General features: G+C 36.3%; 1 protein-coding gene across 1 annotated transcript in view; it reads left to right on the top strand.

Annotated features, from left to right (window-relative positions):
• The window catches only part of CDK13 (cyclin dependent kinase 13), a 146,212-nt gene that overhangs the window by 110,631 nt on the left and 14,446 nt on the right, over positions 1-21,135 (top strand). The window contains exons 8-11 of the mRNA XM_053609715.1: positions 4,714-4,815; positions 4,912-4,989; positions 16,444-16,560; positions 17,203-17,334. Coding sequence (XP_053465690.1) covers positions 4,714-4,815; positions 4,912-4,989; positions 16,444-16,560; positions 17,203-17,334 — 429 coding nt within the window. The remainder of the gene's footprint in view (positions 1-4,713; positions 4,816-4,911; positions 4,990-16,443; positions 16,561-17,202; positions 17,335-21,135) is intronic.

Here is a 21,135-nt window from a genome sequence, read left to right as displayed (position 1 = left end):
GAGAGAAGGGAACTAGAGAGAGAGGCACAGAAACCAGTTGAGTGATTTATTGTTGTAGTTATGCCAGTAAAAAGATAATAATGGCTTGGACTGGTTGTACCTGTTGAAACCATGAAAAATTTTGGACTTATCTCTAAATTAAAATGTAAGATTTGGGCGGCGCCTGTGGCTCAAAGGAGTAGGTGGCAGCCCCACATGCTGGAGGTGGTGGGTTCAAACCCAACCCTGGCCAGAAATTGCAAAAAAAAAAAAAAAAAAAAGTAAGATTTATTCTAAGTTTAAGATGTATTCCTAAATCCTGGATTTAGGATCTATTTTGATGTAGAATTGATAGAAGTTTATATGATTCTTTTTTCATTTTGTAGAATGGTATTTAACAAAGACAGCAACTCTGTTTTGTAACTTTTAACTAGGATTGTCCAGAACTCCCAGATACATTAGGGACCTAGAGATTTGCGCTGAGTATCTGCTTGTCTTTTATATGTCTAGATGAGATAGAAGGCCAAGCCACATGCCGCCTGGCTTGTTGTAGATACATTGCTGCTTGTCAGCCCTACGGTGGGGAAGGCCATATGTTCTCTTCCCTGCTCCCCTATCTCTGGAATTCCTATGACTGTTCAGAACAAAGTATTAGAATCTATCATCAAACATATATCAATCTCAATATTTATTCACATAAAAAAATGAAAGCAGGGGAAGGGGATAAGGGAGGGGGAGGTAGGATGGAGGGAGAGTGATTGGTGGGTCCACACCTAGGGTGCATCTTGGAAGGGTGAAGGTGAAGTTTACTAAGTGTAGAGTGTAAGTGTTTGAACACAGTAATTAAGAAAATGCCATGAAGGCTATGTTAACCAGTTCGGTGAAAATATTTCAGACTGTATATGGAACCAGCACATTGTACCTCATGATTGCATTATTGTACGTGATGATTTAATTAAAAAAAAAAAATGAAAGCATTTTTAGTCATCTTGTTAGGTAAGGGTAAAGAGGAAGGGAACAATTGCTTTGTCTCAGGGTGTCTATGGAGAAACAGGTGATGTTAGGAGATGCTTTGTCTCCTAGGAGGAACAAATTGACTAGAGAGGGCCCCCAAGGAAGAACAGATGACATGTTAAAGGAATCTCCAGGACTGACCAATCAGAAAGAGGTTAGAAAAGCCACAAAATAGAGATACTGTCAAGGCTTCAGTCAAGGATCTTTGGAGCATGTGCACAGTTAACAGTCCTTAAATGACCTACCCTGATTAACATAGAAAAAAATCTGATGGGTGGGGTGCCTCACACCTGTAATCCTAGTACTTTGGGAGTCCGAGATGGGTGGATTGCTTAAGCTCAGGAGTTGAAGACCAGCCTGAGCAGGAGCAACAACCCATCTCTAAAAATAGCCAGGTGCTATGGTGGGCACCTGTAGTCCCAGCTACTCAAAAGGCTGAGGATACTTTGTCTCTACTAAAAATAGAAAAATTAGCTGGGCGTTGTGGTGGGCACCTGTCGTCCCAGCTACTTGGGAGGCTGAGGCAAGAGAATCACTGGAGCTCAGGAGTTGGAGGTTGCTGTGAGCTATGACGCTATAGCATTCTACCAAGGACAACAGTGAGACTCTGTCTCGAAAACAAACAACAAAAAATCATAAAAAAAAATTAATTAAATTAAATTAAAAAAAAAAATCACATCCACCAGTACCACGATAGTTTACAAATACTCCCCATGGCAACCCTTGCAAGTATAGAATAAGGGAGAGAGTTCCCAATTCCAGGAATTCTCCACCATTTTCCAAGAAACATCATGAATATTCCATCCCACCCCACCCCCCCTACTTAACGTAAAATTAGGGAATCAGCATAAAAAGAGAAATCTTGTTAAACTCAGGGTCTCCTCCACTCCTTCCTGGGGGCTGACCCATTTCCTTCTCTGGAATGTGCTGTGCTTTTAATAAACTTAGGCACTTTGCCTCCTTGCACCTCCTTTCTCTGTTCAGTTACTCTGTCAACTCGCTACCAATAATCATTTTTCAGTCCTGAGAACCTAGAACCTGGGAAACAGGGTCCACACCTAACAATCTAAATTTGTGCGGTTTCACGTAATTCAACATAAGGTAATTTTATGAATTACATGAATTCATATAATTCAACACTTTTTGAAAATGCATTTTTAAAAATAGAAACAAAAATATTTTTGAAAAATGAAAAGATTTTTAAAACAGCCATTTGCAGATAGATTTATGTTGATTTACACATTTCACTGAGACATTATCTAGTACTTTCATAGCATGACCACAGATTTCATATGCTTATAGAACTTTGAAATGTTTTATAAACTAGTTGTGATAATTCTCACAAATTTTATTCTCCCACCAAGCTAATTCACGTATGTCACCTAAAGGTGTAGAGCCATATACATCAAGGTGCTTGCTCTATGCCCAGCATTGTTCTGGGTTTGATGTGTGGGGTTCATAATAAAGAAGATATGGGTTTATTTGGACTTTCTGGGGAGATGGAAAATATAAGAGAGTTCAGGACAGTAGTATGTATGATACAAATTTAAGACTGTGAAGATAAATTTTTTGTTAATAAACATTAGATTTTATGGAGGTGGGTCCTCCACTGTGTTGTGAAGGGAATACAAGACTTCCATGAGAAGAATCAGGAAGGAAATCCAAATTCAAAACGGGTTGTGGTAAAAGAGGTGAGCATATTTTCAAAGAATGATTAAATTTAGCTCAGACTAGCTAAAACGTAAATGCCTTTCTCATTATGTGAAGATAAGTGATTCTAATAAATAAAAATTACTAAGGAAAATACATTAATAATGTCTAAAAGAATCTAATCCTAATTTTCTATTAAAAATATTCATCTTAAGATTTGATAAAGAAAGTGTAGTATATATAGCATGGAATACTACTGAGACATAATAAAAAGTGAAATCATGTCTTTTGCAGCAACATGAATGGAACTGGAGGCCATTATGTTAACTGAAATAACTCAGGAATAGAAAGTCAAATCCTGCATGTTCTCACAACTGGGAGCTAAATAATGAGTATACATGGACAAAGAGAGTAGAATGACAGACATTGCAGACTCAGAAGGGCAGGAAGGCGGGAGGGTAGGAGAGGGTGTGGGCTGAGAAATTACCTTATTAGTACTGGGTACACCATTGAGGTGAGGGTTACACAAAAAGCCAAGACTGAGCATTATATCCATGTAACAAATCTGCATGTGTGCCCCTAAATAAATTCATCTTAGACTATCCTCTTTATTGTCACAATTTTTCCCAAAGTTGATTAAACTTTTTTTCTTGTTTTGGAACACTATTTATTACTAATAGTGTTATTACTATTTGTGGAATGCTCAGATTGATAGCTGGTAATACTAGTGCTTAAATTTTGGAGAGAAATTAGGCCGGGTAGGGACAGAGCAGGTCAGACAGATCTTACACTGCTTAGAACTTCAGATCTATAGTTGGTGAGAGGAAATTGACTTGTATATTGAATGCTCCTTTTCCTTTTTCCAAAACTGGGCCAGGTCCAAGTCAACCTCAGGTAAATGGGCCTGGAATACAACTGTTTGGGGGTGGGAGGTACATTTCCTATGATATGGCCATTGAGTCCCTTGGAAAACATCTGGAAATAGAGTTGTAAAATTTGTTTATAAACACATAGGATCACTCTGAAGCATATACTCTCCCACAGGAAAAACCTCCTTTCACTTCTTAGGACTCTTCATTCATGTGAATCAGCTACAGTGTGACTTCTCTGAAGACTGAAAATAATTCTACCATAGAATTTGTACTATGAGGCCTGTCATGGTGGTTCACACATGTAATCCTGACACTCTGGAGGCTGAGGTGGGGGCATTGCTTGAGCTCAGGAGTTCGAGACCTGCCTGAACAAGAGTAAGGCATCGTCCCTACTAAAAATAGAAAAATTAGCTGGGCATCTGTAATCCCAGCTACTCAGGAGGCTGAGGCAGGAGGATCTCTTGGGCCTAGGAGCTTGAGGAGGTTGTGAGTTATGCCAAAGACATGGCATTCTATCCTGGACAACAGAGTGAGACTCTCTGTCAAAAAGAAAAGAAAAGGAAAAAAGGAATTAAAATTCTGGTGGTCAAAGTTGACCCTAATATGAGTTGACAAGATAACCTTTCCTGTGGTAAATAAAGAGCTGGCAGTATATGTGTGTTCTCTTTTTTAGAAGGTGAGAAAGGAATTAACTGATAAAGGACTGTACTCATTCCGAGTGTTTTTTTGCAGACTGGACCACAAATGCATGTCTGTATTTTCTATTTACATAGAGAGTGGGTCAAAATCAATGAAAAAATGCCAAAAAATACCCTCAGTTGAAAGCTTTTGTTAGGTGGTCCCAATTTGAACTACATCTTATCACATGTTTGTAATTTGTTAAGTTTGGTCAGAATCAATCACTCCCTTTCACTTAATCTCTTTAAAAGTTTTTGTGGAAAGGAAAAACAGTACTTAACAGTTAATATAAAGACTTTTGTTTGATAATTAATACCAGTCAACTTTTTATATTCATTTAAGGGAATTTTTCAGTAAGCCATGTTGCTCTCGGATGCATTTTATGATCATAAATTGGATGCCTTTATCTGCATTTTTTAGTAGGCAGATGAAAGTGGTTTTAGTTAGGAAAATAATCCTAAGAGAGTCTCTGTTATTCCCACAAATACTAACTCTAAAGAGTGTTTTCTGTGTTTTTTAGTCGGCCATATACTAACAAGGTCATCACTTTATGGTACCGTCCACCTGAACTGCTACTGGGAGAAGAGCGATATACGCCAGCTATTGATGTATGGAGCTGTGGGTAAGTTAGGCTTATTGATTGACTTATTTTACTTGAATTTTATGATAGTAAATTAAAATCAGATCATTTGGTAATCATAGGTATTTTTTCTATTAGATGTATCCTTGGTGAACTCTTCACTAAAAAACCCATATTTCAGGCAAATCAGGAACTTGCACAACTAGAATTAATAAGGTAAGCTGCTAATTATAATATTTGTGGGGGTAGAGGCTATCATACTCTGTAGAAAATTGTAAATCTTTCAAGCTTATCTTTTCAGGATGAGCAGAGCATGGTTCTCCTGAAGGCTAATGACTGCTAAATGGAGGAGAAACTAGACCGTAGACACTTTACTTGTTTCAGTAAAATTAAGGATCTTAAAGTCCCTAGATTTGTGTGTGTGTGATTAAGTCAGTGGACTTGAGGCTCAAAAGATAAGACTGGCAAAGAAGAGAAAATATGAGATAAGAGAGCATGAATGGCAGATAATTTTTTTAAAGCAGGCAGAAAAGAAAAAAATGTTTGTGTGTGTCTATATATGTGTGTATGCACACCAAAATACATGCAGATACCTGCTAGGATAGGTCTTCATTATTTGGAACCTGTCATAAGACTTAGCCCATATGCAGTTACTCATACATGTTAGTCGCCTTTCTCTTCATCTTATATTTGAAAATAAAATTTTTCTTTAATAAAAGGGCTTTGGTTTATATATAATGTAAATTTATAACTTGTAAGATTTCCATAACTTTTGAAAGTTTCAAAATAAAGATGAAGTCATTTAGAAAGATACTGGTAGGAGACACAGGCTTATAGACTCTTACTTTGTCAACTGAATAAAATGAACATAAAACAACAAATAATAACCAGAGAAAGAAAGATTTCTAACTTCATCTCATAGTATGTGAAAAGTTTCACCAGAAAGCAATAACTTTAATCAAACTAAAAGGAGATCCTGAGAATTAATAAGTATTCCCCTTTGGGGAGAGACATTTATAGCTAGAGAGTGTGTCCAAAGTTTCAAAAGCAAACAAACAATAAAGCTCAAAAAACTTTACTATTGCCATATTTGGTATTTGGATATGTTGTTTACTATAGTGTGAGGTGAGAGGAATCCTTGAGCTCAAGAGTTCAAGACCAGCTGAGCAAGAGTGAGACCTCTTTCTCTACTATAAATAGAAAAATTAGCTGGGGATTATTTCCAGTGGCTTGGGAGACTGAAGCATGTGGATGGCTTGAGCCCATGAGTTTGAGGTGGTTGTGAGCAAGGCTGAGGCCATGGAACTCTAGCTTAGGGCAACAGAGTGAGACTCTTGTGGGGGTAGGGGGGAGACTGTTTACTAGAGGGCACACCAGGGAAAGAGTGCCCCTGTTAGAACCTGTTGCTTCTCTGCAGATTTGTCAGCTGTAATCAGAAATGCCCAAGCCATAAACTATCACTGCTTCACCTCCAAAGCATCCAGTTGGCTTCACCTTAAAATGGCAGCGTAGAACCAGTTAATGTATGTCCAGGCATGGCTGAAGGGACCCACGCATAGTGCTTTCATTGAAATTACAAACAGGAAAAGGGAGGGGAGAGAGTTCAACAGAAACATAGGAAACTTTTATCTTTTTTTATTGTGAGACAAAAAAGCAAAAAGGATCAAGAGGAATTGATGTTCCTGAAAACAAGAAATATACCTTCAGATGTTAATTGAACATTAACACAGTTATGTACTAGTAGAAAAAGAGAAGAAACTTCAAAACATTGAAATATTATAGGCTGTATTCTGTAAATAAGATAGAATAAAACTAGAAATTAATATGAAACGAAACAGTCAACTATCAAAAAATTTTAAATATGCTGAAAAGAATTTTTTTGGTTATTTTGATTAAAGAGGAATTAAACTTTAGAACATGTAGATTAAAAAAGAGTGATAGGGCAGCACCTGTGGCTCAGTGAGTAGGGCGCCAGCGGGTGGCGGGTTCAAACCCAGTCCCGGCCAAACTCCAACAACAACAACAAAAAAATAGCCAGGTGTTGTGGTGGGCACCTGTAATCCCAGCTACTCGGGAGGCTGAGGCAAGAGAATCGCCTAAACCCAAGAGCTGGAGGTTGCTGTGAGCTGTGATGTCACGGCACTCTACCGAGGGCAACAAAGACTCCGTCTCAAAAAAAATAAAAAAGAGTGATAATTATGTATGAAAATCCATGAGCTGGGCTAGGCATAGTTGCTCATGCCTGTCATCTTAGCACTTTGGGAGGTGGAGGCAGGAGGATTGTTTGAAACCAGGAATTTGAGGCCATCCTGAGCTGAGTGAGACCCTGTCTCTACAAAAATTAGGAAAATTAGCTGGACATGGTGATGCACACCTGTAGTCCTAGCTACTCTGGAGGCTGAAACAGGAAGATGGCTCAAGCCTAGGAGTTTGAGGTTGAGCTATGATGACACCACTGTACTCTATCTAGTGCAGGCAACAGAGTGAGACCTTGTCTCAAGCAGAAAATCACAAAGTTAAATATACTACTAAATAAGAAAAGGAAAGTAAAGAAATTAAGCATTCAACTGATAAGCTTGGGGAAAAACAGCAAAGTAAACTCAGAGAATAAGAGCAATTAATGAGTAACAATACTGAAGAATGTAGAATTTATGAATAAATCTGTGAACAGTCTTGAGTTCTACTCACACACTTACACAAAGTAAATTAATCACTAGCTTAGCTTAACATGAAGAGAGTATAAAGAAATAAAATGAAATAAATTATGAGATGGAATTGACCTCTTATAAAGGAAATCAAAACAATTATGAGCTACTTGATTCAGCACAGTTGCCCCTAAGACACATTAGAAAACCCAAATGGTTGAAATAATGCTTTTAGAGCATTTCTCAAAAGAACCAGGCCGGGCGGCGCCTGTGGCTCAGTGAGTAGGGCTCTGGCCCCATGTGCCGAGGGTGGCGGGTTCAAATCCAGCCCCGGCCAAACTGCAACAAAAAAATAGCTGGGCGTTGTGGTGGGCGCCTGTAAGTCCCAGCTGCTTGGGAGGCTGAGGCAAGAGAATCGTGTAAGCCCAAGAGTTAGAGGTTGCTGTGAGCCATGTGACCTCATGGCACTCTACCCGAGGGCGGTACAGTGAGACTCTGTCTCTACAAAAAAAAAAAAAAAAGAACCAGGCCCCAACACTTCATTGGGGTATTCTTGTAAGTCTTTCAGAAACCTGTATTCTTTAAACTATTCTAGGATATAAGAATACTGCAGTGGAAGCTTTCTTATTCAGCCTTCCTTTGAACAGCCTTATTAGATTGATTTTCTCCATTTCCTTTGTAGATAGATACTAGCTTGGTAATATAATAAGCTAAGTGCTTATAGCTACTGCTTTCTAGGAAGACCACATATATATCCCACCAGTTGAAGAGTATGTTAACCAAGAGGTGGTTGTTAGTTGCTAATTTTATGCCAACCTTTTATTTTTATAATATGTAATTTAATTAGATACAGGTGGCAGTGCTTTGCAAAGTCTTTAAAACATTGGTGTCTGGTTAGCAGTGGGCAAGTATAAGTTGCAAAAGTCATAAAAATGTAGAAGGATTTAGCATTCAGATTGCTTTGAAAGTGTTTTTAATTTCTAGATTTATTTAAAGCAACCAAAACTAAAAGTCCTTAATAATGTTTTACTCATGTGGTTTGTGCAAGAAAGCTAATGCAGAATTTTATTCAGTAAATACTGTTCAAAGGGAACACTGTGGCTGTTTGTCAGAAGATTGGAGAATAAATGTATATTTACAAAATTTCAGTTAAAATAAAATGTTTTAAGTTATGAATCCGTGTTTTTTAATGATTCCTTCTAACCCACTTTTTAAAATTCAACAAACCAACTATCAACCCTGATTATATTGGATATACTAAGGTTTCTATTAATGATAGCACAATGCAAGCATTATTCTAAGAGTTTCACTTTCACTTGAATAATCTTTGTTAAGCTTTGTAAACAACCATGTATCATCTTTTGATAGTTAAGAAAACTAAACCTTAGAGAGGTAAACAATTTGTCCAGGGTCATAACAGCTAGCAAGTGGCAAAACAGATTCAAATCCAGACAATGTTACCTTAGAATTGAAACTTTTTAATCATTACCCTATCCTACACAGAAAATAAAACCGTGGAACCTTACAAAGTCAGTCTTACACAAATACCAGCACTTGACAAAGATAGATGAAAAATTTTCAAGATATTAATACTAAAATTCTAAGGGAAGTATTATCAAATATTATCCAACTTTTCATTAAAAAGTTAACTTGCAGAGTGAAACAGGGTTCATGACAGGAATACGGGGTACTTTAGTCTGAGGAAATCTATTACTATAATTCATCATTTTAATAGAAGTCAAATAACATGTTTATCTTGATAGGTATTAGATAGGCATTTGCCATAGAAATGTAGACTGTTAAGTGTATAGAGGTATTTCTTTAACTTGATAAAAATATGTCCCACCAACTAACAGCCAGAATAATTTTCATGGTGAAATACTAGAAGAAATAAAGACAAAAATGATATTAAGAGTATTTTAGAAGTACTAGCACAATGAGAGAGAGAGAGATAGTAGAAAGATGAAGGCAATTTTGTCATAAATTACATATGATGACATTGCATACATAGAGCATGCAAAGGAATTACTTGAAACCTCAAAAAGTTTGGTAAAAAGGCAAGTGAAAAAATGTATACGAAAATACTAATTAATGGGCGGCGCCTGTGGCTCAAAGGAGTAGAGTGCCAGCCCCATATGATGGAGGTGGCAGGTTCAAACCCAGCCGTGTTCAAAAACTGCAAAAAAAAAGAAAAATACTAATTCATAATTAGTAAAAATACTAATATATATTCATAAATAGTAAAAACAATAGCTTAAAAAATTCCAAGAACCAGTTAGAAAACACAAGGGGAGATGATAGCTTTAATAAAACCACCACTATAGGCTCAGCCCCTGGGGCACGGTGGTTAGGGCGCCAGCCGCATACACTGAGGCTGGTAGGTTTGAACCTGGCCTGGGCCTGCTAAACATTAATCACAAGTGCAAGAAAAAAACAGCCAGGCATTGTGGCAAGTGCCTGTAGTCCCAGCTACTTGGGAGGCTGGGGCAAGAGAATCGCTTAAGCCTAAGAGTTTGAAATTGCTGTGAGCTATGATGTCAGGGCACTCCTACCAAGGGTGACAAGTGACACTGTGTCTCAAAACAACAACAACAACAAAAAACATCCTAGTATATATATCCCAGGAACAGTGAAAACTATAATGTTTTGCTTAAAAGGTGATTTGAAAAACTGTTGTAGAGGTATATCTTATTTTTGGCTAGTAAGTCATAATCCTTTTTTTAAAAGATGACAGCTCATCCTATAGTAGTTACTGGACTTCCAGTGAGAATTTTAAAAGACAGTTCCTCCAGTTTCACAATTGATTTTATGCTTATTTGGAAGCATAATCTTGAAAATAACCAGGAGAACTTTTAAAGAAGGAAAATTTGGCATATCATGTTAAGACCAAATTACAATTATTGAAACTATTTTAGCACAGAATATATAAATGAATCAATAGAATTGTATATGGGAAGTTCAGAAATAAAACAAGTTACTATAGACCTTAGGATATAGTACAGAAGACATTTTAGATCAGATTGAATAATTATTGAACAATATGATTACTGGTTGTATCAGTCATTAGGCACTGAGGATACAAAAGGTAGCAAAGGGAAGGAAGTAGGGAGAAAATAGGGGACAAAACAAAGTATAAAGCATAGGAAAGTACAAAGTATACCACCTTATGTCCTGTGCAGGTGGTAGAAGTATAAGGGGATAGAAAATGATGGGAAGGGCGGCGCCTGTGGCTCAGTGAGTAGGGCGCCGGCCCCATATGCCGAGGGTGGCGGGTTCAAACCCAGCCCCGGCCAAACTGCAACAAAAAAATAGCCGGGTGCTGTGGCGGGCACCTGTAGTCCCAGCTACTCGGGAGGCTGAGGCAAGAGAATCGCTTCAGCCCAGGAGCTGGAGGTTGCTGTGAGCTGTGTGAGGCCACGGCACTCTACCAAGGGCCATAAAGTGAGACTCTGTCTCTACCAAAAAAAAAAAAAACAAAAAAAAAAAAAATAATAATCTTAAAAAAAAAAAAAAAAAAAAAGAAAATGATGGGAAGTAGCATTGTGTATAACGTTAAAGAAGGCATCTCCCACAAAGGGGCCTTTGAGCACGGATCTGAATCAAGTGAAGAAACAGTAGAGTAATAAAGACTGTGAGGTCTGAGTGTACTTGGTTTACCTTATGAATATGTTAAATCAGTTCGTGAACCATATGGCAGAAGAAAAGCTCAGTTCATCCATTTAATAGCATACTGTAGTTATTAAAAAGGAAATAGCTGATCTGGAGATACTGACATGGAAAAGCAACATGAAACGAGCAGCTTTACAAAAGGCTATGTGTGAACCCATTTAGGTAAAACAAATACATCAGAAGACGCAAATTGTTAATCTTAAATGTGAACTTCTGAATTAGGGAGGGGAAAATTTTATTTGCTGGTTTATATATAATTAAGCATATTTTTTGTTTTGTTGAGATACGATTTTATAAAAAGGTGCTTCAATTTTGATTCTATAGCATTAGTTTCTTTTTAAACATAAGGAAAATAAGAGGAAGTTTCTGGTAAAACAAACAAGTTTCTCTGTGTAACAAGGCAACAGAATATAATGAAAGAGGTTGTGTGGGCTTTGGACTCTTACACACCTGGATTCTAATGCCACATTAGCTATTTCGTGCTCCTGTGACTTAGGGTAAGTTCCACAATGTTCTTTTTCTTTACAAGTAAAACAGGGCTAATAAGGTGCTTATGGTTGTAAGAAATAAATAAGTTCTCTAGGCCATACTTCTTCCTCTTATTTGCAATAATGCTAGGTTTTTTCCCCAATCTAAAGGCTTAGGAGATACAGGGTCAGTATATATGAGTATGTGTAAAACTGATCAGGAATATATGTAAAACTAATAAAGAGTGGAACTACTTAATCAGAATCTGTCTTAAAGAGTTTTACACTACAGTGATCAGGGTATTTTATTTATAATTTGCTTTGTTCCAAAAAGTATTTTGGGCAGATTATAAAAGTTTTATAATGAAAGTAGCACAGGTTAAAAAGTGATGGAAAAAGAATGGAAAACATATGCAGGAACAAAATTGGATGAATGAGGGCAAAGATGATCTCTATGTGGCCGTAGACATCTGTTACACTAGGGTCATACTTACAACTCCAAGCATTGTAGCAGCCAGCTAAAAGAGTTTTATATCACACAATGTACATTGCTTATGAAATAAAAAGGCTTATAGTTGTGGGAGAAATTGAAAGTAGATTAAAATTAAACAATTCTGCTTTCTCTGTCCATTTTCTTACCACCCCTCAAAAACCACACAAATGAAATTCTTAGAACTTTAAAGGAACAGATTTCATTTGTTCCAAATAGAAACTGCCATATTTCAAAAAATGAAGCATGTAAACCTTCATAAACCAATTTTATAGACTTATTTATAATAAACTTGTTTATATATAAAAGTTCACATTTAGGGTCTAGCAGGGGTCCTCAAACTTTTTAAACAGGGTGCCAGTTCAGTGTACCTCAGACCATTGGAGTGGCGGACTATAGTTTTAAAAAAAAAAAAAACCTATGAACAAATTCCTATGCACACTGCACATATCTTACTTTGAAGTAAGAAAACAAAACAGGAACAAATACAATCACACCACCTCATGTGGTCTGCGGGCCGTAGTTTGAGGGCTTTAGGCCCCACTTTTGAGAACTGTCTACCAGTCTTATAAGAATACTGATGTATATAGCATCTAAGTTAGTAGAAAATACAGCATTACATTGAAGTAACAATACTTTTATTAGGCCCATGGTATTTGTTCCGTCTTTGATTACAAGGATGAATACAGATTAGGAAATCATTCACAATGTTTGTAGCCCAGGGGAGAACATAGAGATGATTATTATAGAGTTTCTAAATATCACACTGATAAAACTGAAGCACCCCATTAAAATTTAAAAGCCGTAAGAAAAAAGAGTAAATGAATCTTTACTTATCAGAAAATGTGATTTTTGTGTGTCAGACTTCAAACCTTTCCTATAACATAGCTTTCCTAATTAACTCATAGAAAATATAATGGGCTAAAATATTCAAAAAAGCAAAAAGAACCTATAAAAGGAAGTAATCAAGATCTAATTGAAAAACATATACAAAAGGGGTAGAAATAGAAGAATTTAATATTACTAAGCTAGAAATATTAAGCATTATAAACATAGCAGTCATTTCTAAATATATAAATTCTGGGTGGCAGTTGAATCCCAGCAGGATTGTCTTACTCTTAGAGTGTTACAGTATTGATTACAATTTATGTGTAACAAGATCCCGAGAAGAATAATCAGAGAGAAGAGTGGTTAGAGGGATTCGTCCTATCAACCTTTCAAAAAACATAAAGTACTGTATGAGTACTACACCAGAATAGATTGATCTGTAGATCAATGTTTTATAGATTCCCAAAACAGACCTCAGTTATTTGGAAATGTAGCATGTATGTTAGCATACGATGCATTTCTATACCTCTTTAGTAAATTGTGTTGGGGTAGGTCACCAGACACAGACTTGGGTAATAGGTGGTTGTTGTCAATGGCTGTCAGGTCTATCTCCTCCTTTCTGATAACTGGCACTGCCTCAGTATTGTGTTCCACCCGTATGCTGCTTTCAGTTAGATATCTTCATTACTTTCAGCATCACATACAATAATAATTGAAACACTTTAGCTAAGGGTCATGAAACTGATATTTATTGTAACGCTATTAGCAGGTCATACGTGAGCTCATTTAATTTTATAGCTCTGAAGTAAAATTAATCTCCATTTTATAAAAGGAGCAAATTCCTAAGCAGTGCAATTTAACCAATACCACAAAGGCAGGATTCAAAATCTATAAACTTTGTTTTTAAAGTCTTTTCTTTGGGAACATTTATACACTGTTGGTAGTATGGCAGACTAATACAGCTTCTTTGGAAATAAGTATGGAGAATCTTCAAAGAGCTAAAAGTAGACCATTTGATCCCATAATCCCATTACTAGGTATCCAGAAAGAAAAAATTTTTTACATAAGGACATTTCACTCAAATGTATATAGTAGTTCAATTTATAATTGTGAAGATGTAGAAAAAACCCAAGTACCTGTCAACCCATGGATGGATTAATAAACTGTGATACATGTATACCACAGAATATTATTTAGCTATAAAAAGAGGGAAACTTTACATCTTTGTATTTACCTGGATGGAGTTGAGGAACAGTCTCCTTAGCAAACTCAAGCACCCCATATATTCAATATTAATTTGAAATAGTAGATGAACCATTACAGGCCCACAGAGAAGAACACCCAATTAAATTCAGGAAGGTGATGGGGGTTGGTAAGCTCTCACCTAACAGGTACAATGTAAGGGTTTATTGGCACACCTGGGTGAAGGACTCAACTACAACTCAAACTGTTACCTTATGAACGCAAACAATGTAATCTGATTGTACATACCCTTGTATTAATCCGAAATTAAAAGGTTTGAGAGGTACCTCTTAACTCAGTATGACTTCTCTGTATGAGAAATGTTCTCAACCTATTCTATATGATATAAACATAAGACTCAAAAATGTAAAAAACAAAGATCTCTTCTTCATTATAGTTAAGCAAAGTGTCTCTTAAAACTGTATTATGTGCTTAGTCTGCGCTTCCAGCTAAATCTTCCTGGGCCTTAAATTCCACTTACACATTTATTTATTTAGTCTTTCTACCAAGTGTCTTTACCTAGCTACTTCCATACCTTTACCTGTGTTCTCTCTGCTAGCAGCATATTTCTCTTACTCCTTTTCCCACCTGCCTAAGGTTTGTTTATCTTTGGAATTATAACCAAAATTCTCCCCCTACCCCCCCCACCACTAACTTGAGTAAGTTTTCTTATATTTCTGCAGATTGAAAGTATTCTTCACTTCCTGTATTCCAGTGTGCTTTATGCTTCCATTATAATATACATCAGCCTGCCTGGGATTTATCATTTATGTTTATGTGGTACTTGGAGAAGTACATACAAACAAGAATCATGACTTGGCGCTTGTGGCTCTGCGGCTAGGGTGTTGGCCACATACACCAGAGCTGGCGGGTTTGAATCCAGCCCTGGCCTGCCAAACAACAATGACAACTACAACCACAAAATAGCCGCGTGTTGTGGCAGACGCCTGTTGTCCCAGCTACTTGGGAGGCTGAGGCAAGAGAATTGCTTAAGCCCAAGAGTTTAAGGTTGCTGTGAGCTGTGTGACACTGCAGCACTCTACCAAGGGTGACATAGTGAGACTGTTGTCTAACAACAACAACAAAACAACCAAAAAACAAGAATCACGTGAGCTGAAATCAGGAGGTGAAAATAAAAATAATAACATAGCAAAGGGTAACCAATTCTGAGCAGCATTTGGAAACAGAAGACCTTGTTGACAGATGACTTTTGATCTGAATTTTGAGAAGTAAAAAGAATTCGGTTAGGTAGATTTAGAGAGAAGGAATATGAACATAGACATGAAGGATGATGGGGAAGAATTGCTTTGGTATTTAAGACTAAGAAGGCATTTTGGGACCAGATCATAGGGAGCCTTTGCTGTAGGAATTTGGCTTCTTTCCTAAGCAAATAGGTTTGAGGAGGTTGTGAAGATCACGTTTTAAGGCAAAAAAGGCTGGTCGTGTACAAAGAATAAGTTCTTAATGTCTTAAAAGCTTGGATTTACAAAAATGCCAAAATATATTGAGACACAAACTCAGCTAAATAATGGCACCTTTCACCATCACTTCCTTATATTTCTACATACATTGATGCATATTTATGTATAGAGTATTTTTACTTTCAGTTGATGATGCATCAACATTTTACTTTCACATATGAAGACCAGCTGCTACTTTTATAGACAATAGACCTTTTTTCCTTGAGGTTTGGTATACGTAAAATAACCATATTTAACCAGTTTTTCACGTATATATTGCTAAATCAATTTTAAATGTTTACCAGGTAGAGTTACCTATTTGTTTAGCATTCTACAAGTTGCTATAACAAAAGTTTACTAATTAATACCAAAATAATGAGAGTTTTCAATATTTAAATAAGCAGAGAATAAAGCAGCTAAAAATTTTAAAACCTCAAGATCAGTGGCGCTACTTAAATTGGAGAATGACTGTGTAGAGCGCGATCCATGTTAGGGCCTCCTGCTGTCGCTGTAGGGTCATGAAAGAGGGAGTGACAGGCACCAGAGAACCAGAGTAAAAAGACAGAAACTAAACTCTAGTTCCTTAATTTTTTGGCCTTGATTTTTTTTATATTGATTTTGAAGCATGCGAGTGTCCCAGTGTTTTTTAAGATTGAATTTTGCAAATGAAAATCTCAAGCATTCACTGAAGATAAACTAATTTCTCAAATAATTACATTGGGATGACTACTATTGAAACTTCCAAAAAAATATATTAAGTCTTCAATTTTTGTTTATTTAAAAATGAGTTGCTGTTTTATATAACAGCTGCACGTGTTACCCTTTCTATGTAGTTTACAGTGATGTACTTCTTTTTGTGTGTTGTTTAGCCGTATATGTGGGAGTCCGTGTCCTGCAGTGTGGCCCGATGTAATCAAACTACCGTATTTCAACACCATGAAACCAAAGAAGCAATATCGTCGAAAGTTAAGAGAAGAATTTGTTTTGTAAGAAGAGGATGCTTAAACATCCATATTGCCTTGAATGCTTTTCTTTTCTTTTTTTTTTTTTAAGTTATTTCTTGTCAGTTCTAAATGTCATGCTGTCTTTTATTGGCCTGAGGTAGACCTGTCACAATTCTGGGTCTATTTAATTTTGAGTTTTCCTTTACTATGTGCAAATTACCATTTCACCATCATTATGAAATCAGTGATTTGGGATGTGTGTTTAGTTTGGTATTTACATGAAAGACCTTTGATGATAACCATTTTAAATTTTGTCAGAACAGTTTTCAAGATATTTTAGCTTAGGTTTTTATTTTGCTTTAAGAAATTATTGAGTTCTTAATTGATGTTATAACAGTGAATTGCCTGTAGAGTAATAAAATATACTGTTGTTTGCTAAGTAGTTACAAAATTATGTAAAAATAGTGAAATATTTCATCAGAGGAAAATTTGGGATTTGTTAAAACATTATAGACATATAATGTTAGTATTTAAAATTATATATAATTTTATTTTTTGTTTTTCTGAGTTTTAATTTTTAAATGTAATTTAAAATAACTTACTTTTCGTTTAAAATAAGCTCCTAAAGAAATGCTGAGCTGTGTCTAAAGAATGTATATGACTTTTATAATCCTCTCATGCTAGTATTCCTGCAGCTGCGCTAGACTTATTTGATTACATGCTCGCCTTGGATCCTAGTAAGCGCTGCACTGCTGAACAGGCTCTTCAGTGTGAGTTCCTTCGAGATGTGGAGCCCTCAAAAATGCCTCCACCAGAGTAAGTGACTATTATTATATTAGATTCCCCATATGCAGAATCTGGACAGTTTTAATAACATCTGCAGATATTGAACAGAAGATACTCCGTGTCCAGTTAAGTCAAAATACGAGAAATTTAAAGAAATAGATAAAACATAAATAACACAGGATTTACAGGCATTTAATGTTTAGCTAACCATAGAACTCGCAAACACAGCTTTCTCCTAGCTAAGTTTAGGGTTAATCGATTTTAAGAGTTAATAATAATATTACAGGTCTAAGAAAATGTTACTATTGCTTCTATCTGCTGCTGCTATTATTTTAATAATACTTTTTCCAAATACCTAGACTATTTACACTGCTACTAGTACTGCTGGGGCTAAAAGTTTGAGTGCTGTTCTAAGCATTTTTTCGTGTATTTTATTAATCTTTATAATCCTATATATAAGGTAGGTGTTATTACCATTTTACAGAGGAAGAAAACAGGTTCAGAGAGGTTAAGAAACTTGCCCAAGAATACAAATCTAGTAAAGGATGCAGCCAGATCTCAAATTCTGTTTAATCCAATTAGAAAGAGAAGTTCTAAAAGTACTCCACGGCATAATACACAATAGAAATTCTTTCCCATCATATGAAAGATTGTTAATATCAGAATCCTATATGAAATAATTTATTGTCTGATGGTGTCGGGAGTGCTTAGAGTTTGGGAGTCAGAATGACTGAGTTCTTGAACCTTTACTTTCTCATGGCTCCTGTAACTCCCTAGGATTGATTTGGTGGGGTGGGTAGAGAAGAAAACAGTCAGCTTCTCTTTCTTGACAAGAACAAAAAAACTTGTATATTTTATTTTAAAGAATTTTCTAAATGATTAGGAACATCATTAAAAGCAAAACTATGTCTATAATAAATGTTTACATGTAACAAAATTAGCATCTTTTAAATGAACATACATGGGCTTTGGAGTTCAAATCCTGGCTCTTCCACTTATCAGGTAGATGGGCTTATATTTCTGTGAGGCTGTCATACTCAGCTTCATTAAGTTTATATTGAACTGCACAAGGCTGGCCTTCATGGAATGATTTGAAAGGTAAAGAGGATCTGCCATCTGACAAACTGAGGGACCTGAATCTTTCACTGTTGGATTAATTGTTTAATGGTTTTTTGCTTATCAGTAGTTGTGAAATTTTGGCTCTAGTATCCCTTCTAAGAACTTTTTTAAACTTCTGATTTGAAAATTTCAATTCTGCTGAAAAATAGAATAATGTAGACAGAATTCATATATGCTTTAGATTTAATAATTACAATATAACAACTGTAAGTTGACCATGCAAGGGACTGTAGCAAACTGGTCGGCATACAGAGGTGGTGAGCACAAGGAACTTGGCCTACTATACTTTTGTATACATGTGGTGCATGTCTGGTTTAATGAAAATTAGGTCAACTTAAGGAAGTGATCAATACACAGAGGTGGTCGACTGTGGAGATTCTTCTGTATTAATATTTGAACCTAGTTGCTTTATGATGGTATACTTTTCCTGAACTAGTCGAATATTGTATAGGGTGTCCTTAAAATTCGTGTGCAATATAAAATAGTTGACTAGGAGCTGATTAGGACCATCATTAAAAGCAGTAATGCTTTTAATGGAGGTGACACTTGCAAAACTTTATTACATATCTATAATAACTAGGACTTTATTTTACATACCTACAGTACTTTTATAAAGCATAAAAAATTGAACATTGGAATTCCTAATTTAAATTAGGAATTTAAATTTCCCCAATTGGCAAAATAATTTCCTATTAAAAAAAAGTCTGAAACTTTTTTTTTTTTTTTGGAGACAGAGTCTCATTATGTCACCCTCTGTAGATTGCCACAGTGTTACAGCTCACAGCAACCTCAATCGCTTGGGCTTAAGCAATTTCTCTTGCTCCAGCCTCCCAAGTAGCTGGGACTACAGGTACCCACCACAACGCCCGGCTATCTATTTTTTGGTTGTAGTTGTTGTTGTTTAGCAGGCCCAGGCTGGATTCGAACCCGCCATCTCTAGTGTATGTGGCTGGTGCCCTATCCACTGAGCTACAGGCACCGAGCCTGAACTTTTTTTTTTTTTTTTAAATAACAAATTCATTCAAAACTCACACATTGAATTTAATTGTCATGTGTCTTCAGTCTTGAGTTGCTCCTTTAGGAGAGCTTTTTCGTGACATTGACAGCAAAGACAGTGAAGCTAGCTGTTAGGTAAAACATTTGATGATACGGATTTGATTGTTTTCTTGTGATCACAATTTGATAAATGTAAAGAAATAGATACAACATCAATAATACACAGGATTTGCAGGCATTTAATGTTTAGCTCACCATAGGACTAGTAAAAGCAGCTTTCTCTTGGGGAGCAAGAATACTATCTAGATCAGAGGTTGTTAACCTTCCTAATGCCTCCTAATGCCCCAACCCTTTAATACAGTTCCTCATGTTGTGGTGACCCCCAACCATAAAATTATTTTTGTTGCTACTTCATAATTGTAATTTTGCTTCTGTTATGAATTGTAATGTAAATATCTGATATGCAGGATGTATTTTCATTGTTACAAAGGGGTCGTGACCCACAGGTTGAGAACCACTGATCTAGATGATCATGTGTGCTTCTTGTTCTGTCACATCATGAGGAATATAAGGTTATTTTGTTCTTTCATTGATAATGCTAACTTTGGTCAGTCAGTTTAGTTTGCCACATGAAATAATTGGTAAAACTATATCAAGCATATTTTCACTTAACATCTAAACTTTTTTTAAGGAAAGCAAAAGATGTCATTTTCAGTGATTATAAATGTTAATATTTCTCAGTATGTCAGTTGCATTACCTATAACTGTATTTGGTAGAATACAAATAGCTAATCATTTTGATATCTACCAATAGTCACATAGAAAATGCTCAGCAATTGATTATTGTTCCTTTTTCATCTTGAACTTATATTACTCCTGCAAATTTTATCCTAATGTATTAGGTTAAATATATGAAATGTCCAATTTCAAATCAGAAGTTTAGTTTATTATATTTCAGGCAAGAAGCAATACAATTTATCAGTGTGCCTTAACTATCAACACAGTTTTGCCATCTTAATGGTAGGTAGCTTGTGTGCCAGCAGTGTAGAAGCTCTGAGAGCAATTAATGAGTGGCCAAGAAATCACAAAAGGTGTTTTTCACAGGTTGTTGAAAATTGAATATTTTTCCTTGCAAGAAGTGGTCCACAACCTGGAAAAAGTAGTAGTCATTTAGTGCAAGGTCTGGTGAATATGGTAAATGACAGAGGGTTTTCCAAGTCCAGCTTTTGTAGTTTGAGCAGTGTTGTTTATGTCTGGGTTATCTAAGCAAGATGATTGGCTTGTCTATATTGAACAGTATCAGCTGCTTAATCACAAGAATCCTCACCATTTCATCCATTTGGTTGCAGTAGACAATTGCTGTAACTGGTTGAAGGGTTTTATGAAGCTGCAGTGGATAATAACAGTATTGGACCACTAAACAGACAGCATTAGCTTTTTTTGTTTGTTTGTTTTGAGACAGAGTTTCTCACTCTCTTGCCTTGGGTAGAGTGCCATGGCATCATAGCTCACAGCAACCCCAAACTCTTGGGGTCAAGCGATCCTCTTGCCTCAGCCTCCTGAGTAGTTGGGACTACAGGCACCTGCCATAATGCGCAGATAGTTTTTTTTCTATTTTTAGTAGAGATGAAGTCTCACTCTTGCTCAGGTTGGACTTAAACTCCTGAGCTCAGGCAGTTCATCCGCCTCAGCCTCCCAGAGTGCTAGGGTACAGGG

The sequence above is a fragment of the Nycticebus coucang genome, chromosome 11 (genome assembly GCF_027406575.1).
Source record: "Nycticebus coucang isolate mNycCou1 chromosome 11, mNycCou1.pri, whole genome shotgun sequence".
Classification (NCBI taxonomy): Eukaryota; Metazoa; Chordata; class Mammalia; order Primates; family Lorisidae; genus Nycticebus; species Nycticebus coucang.
This window is presented reverse-complemented; position numbering and strand designations above follow the sequence as displayed.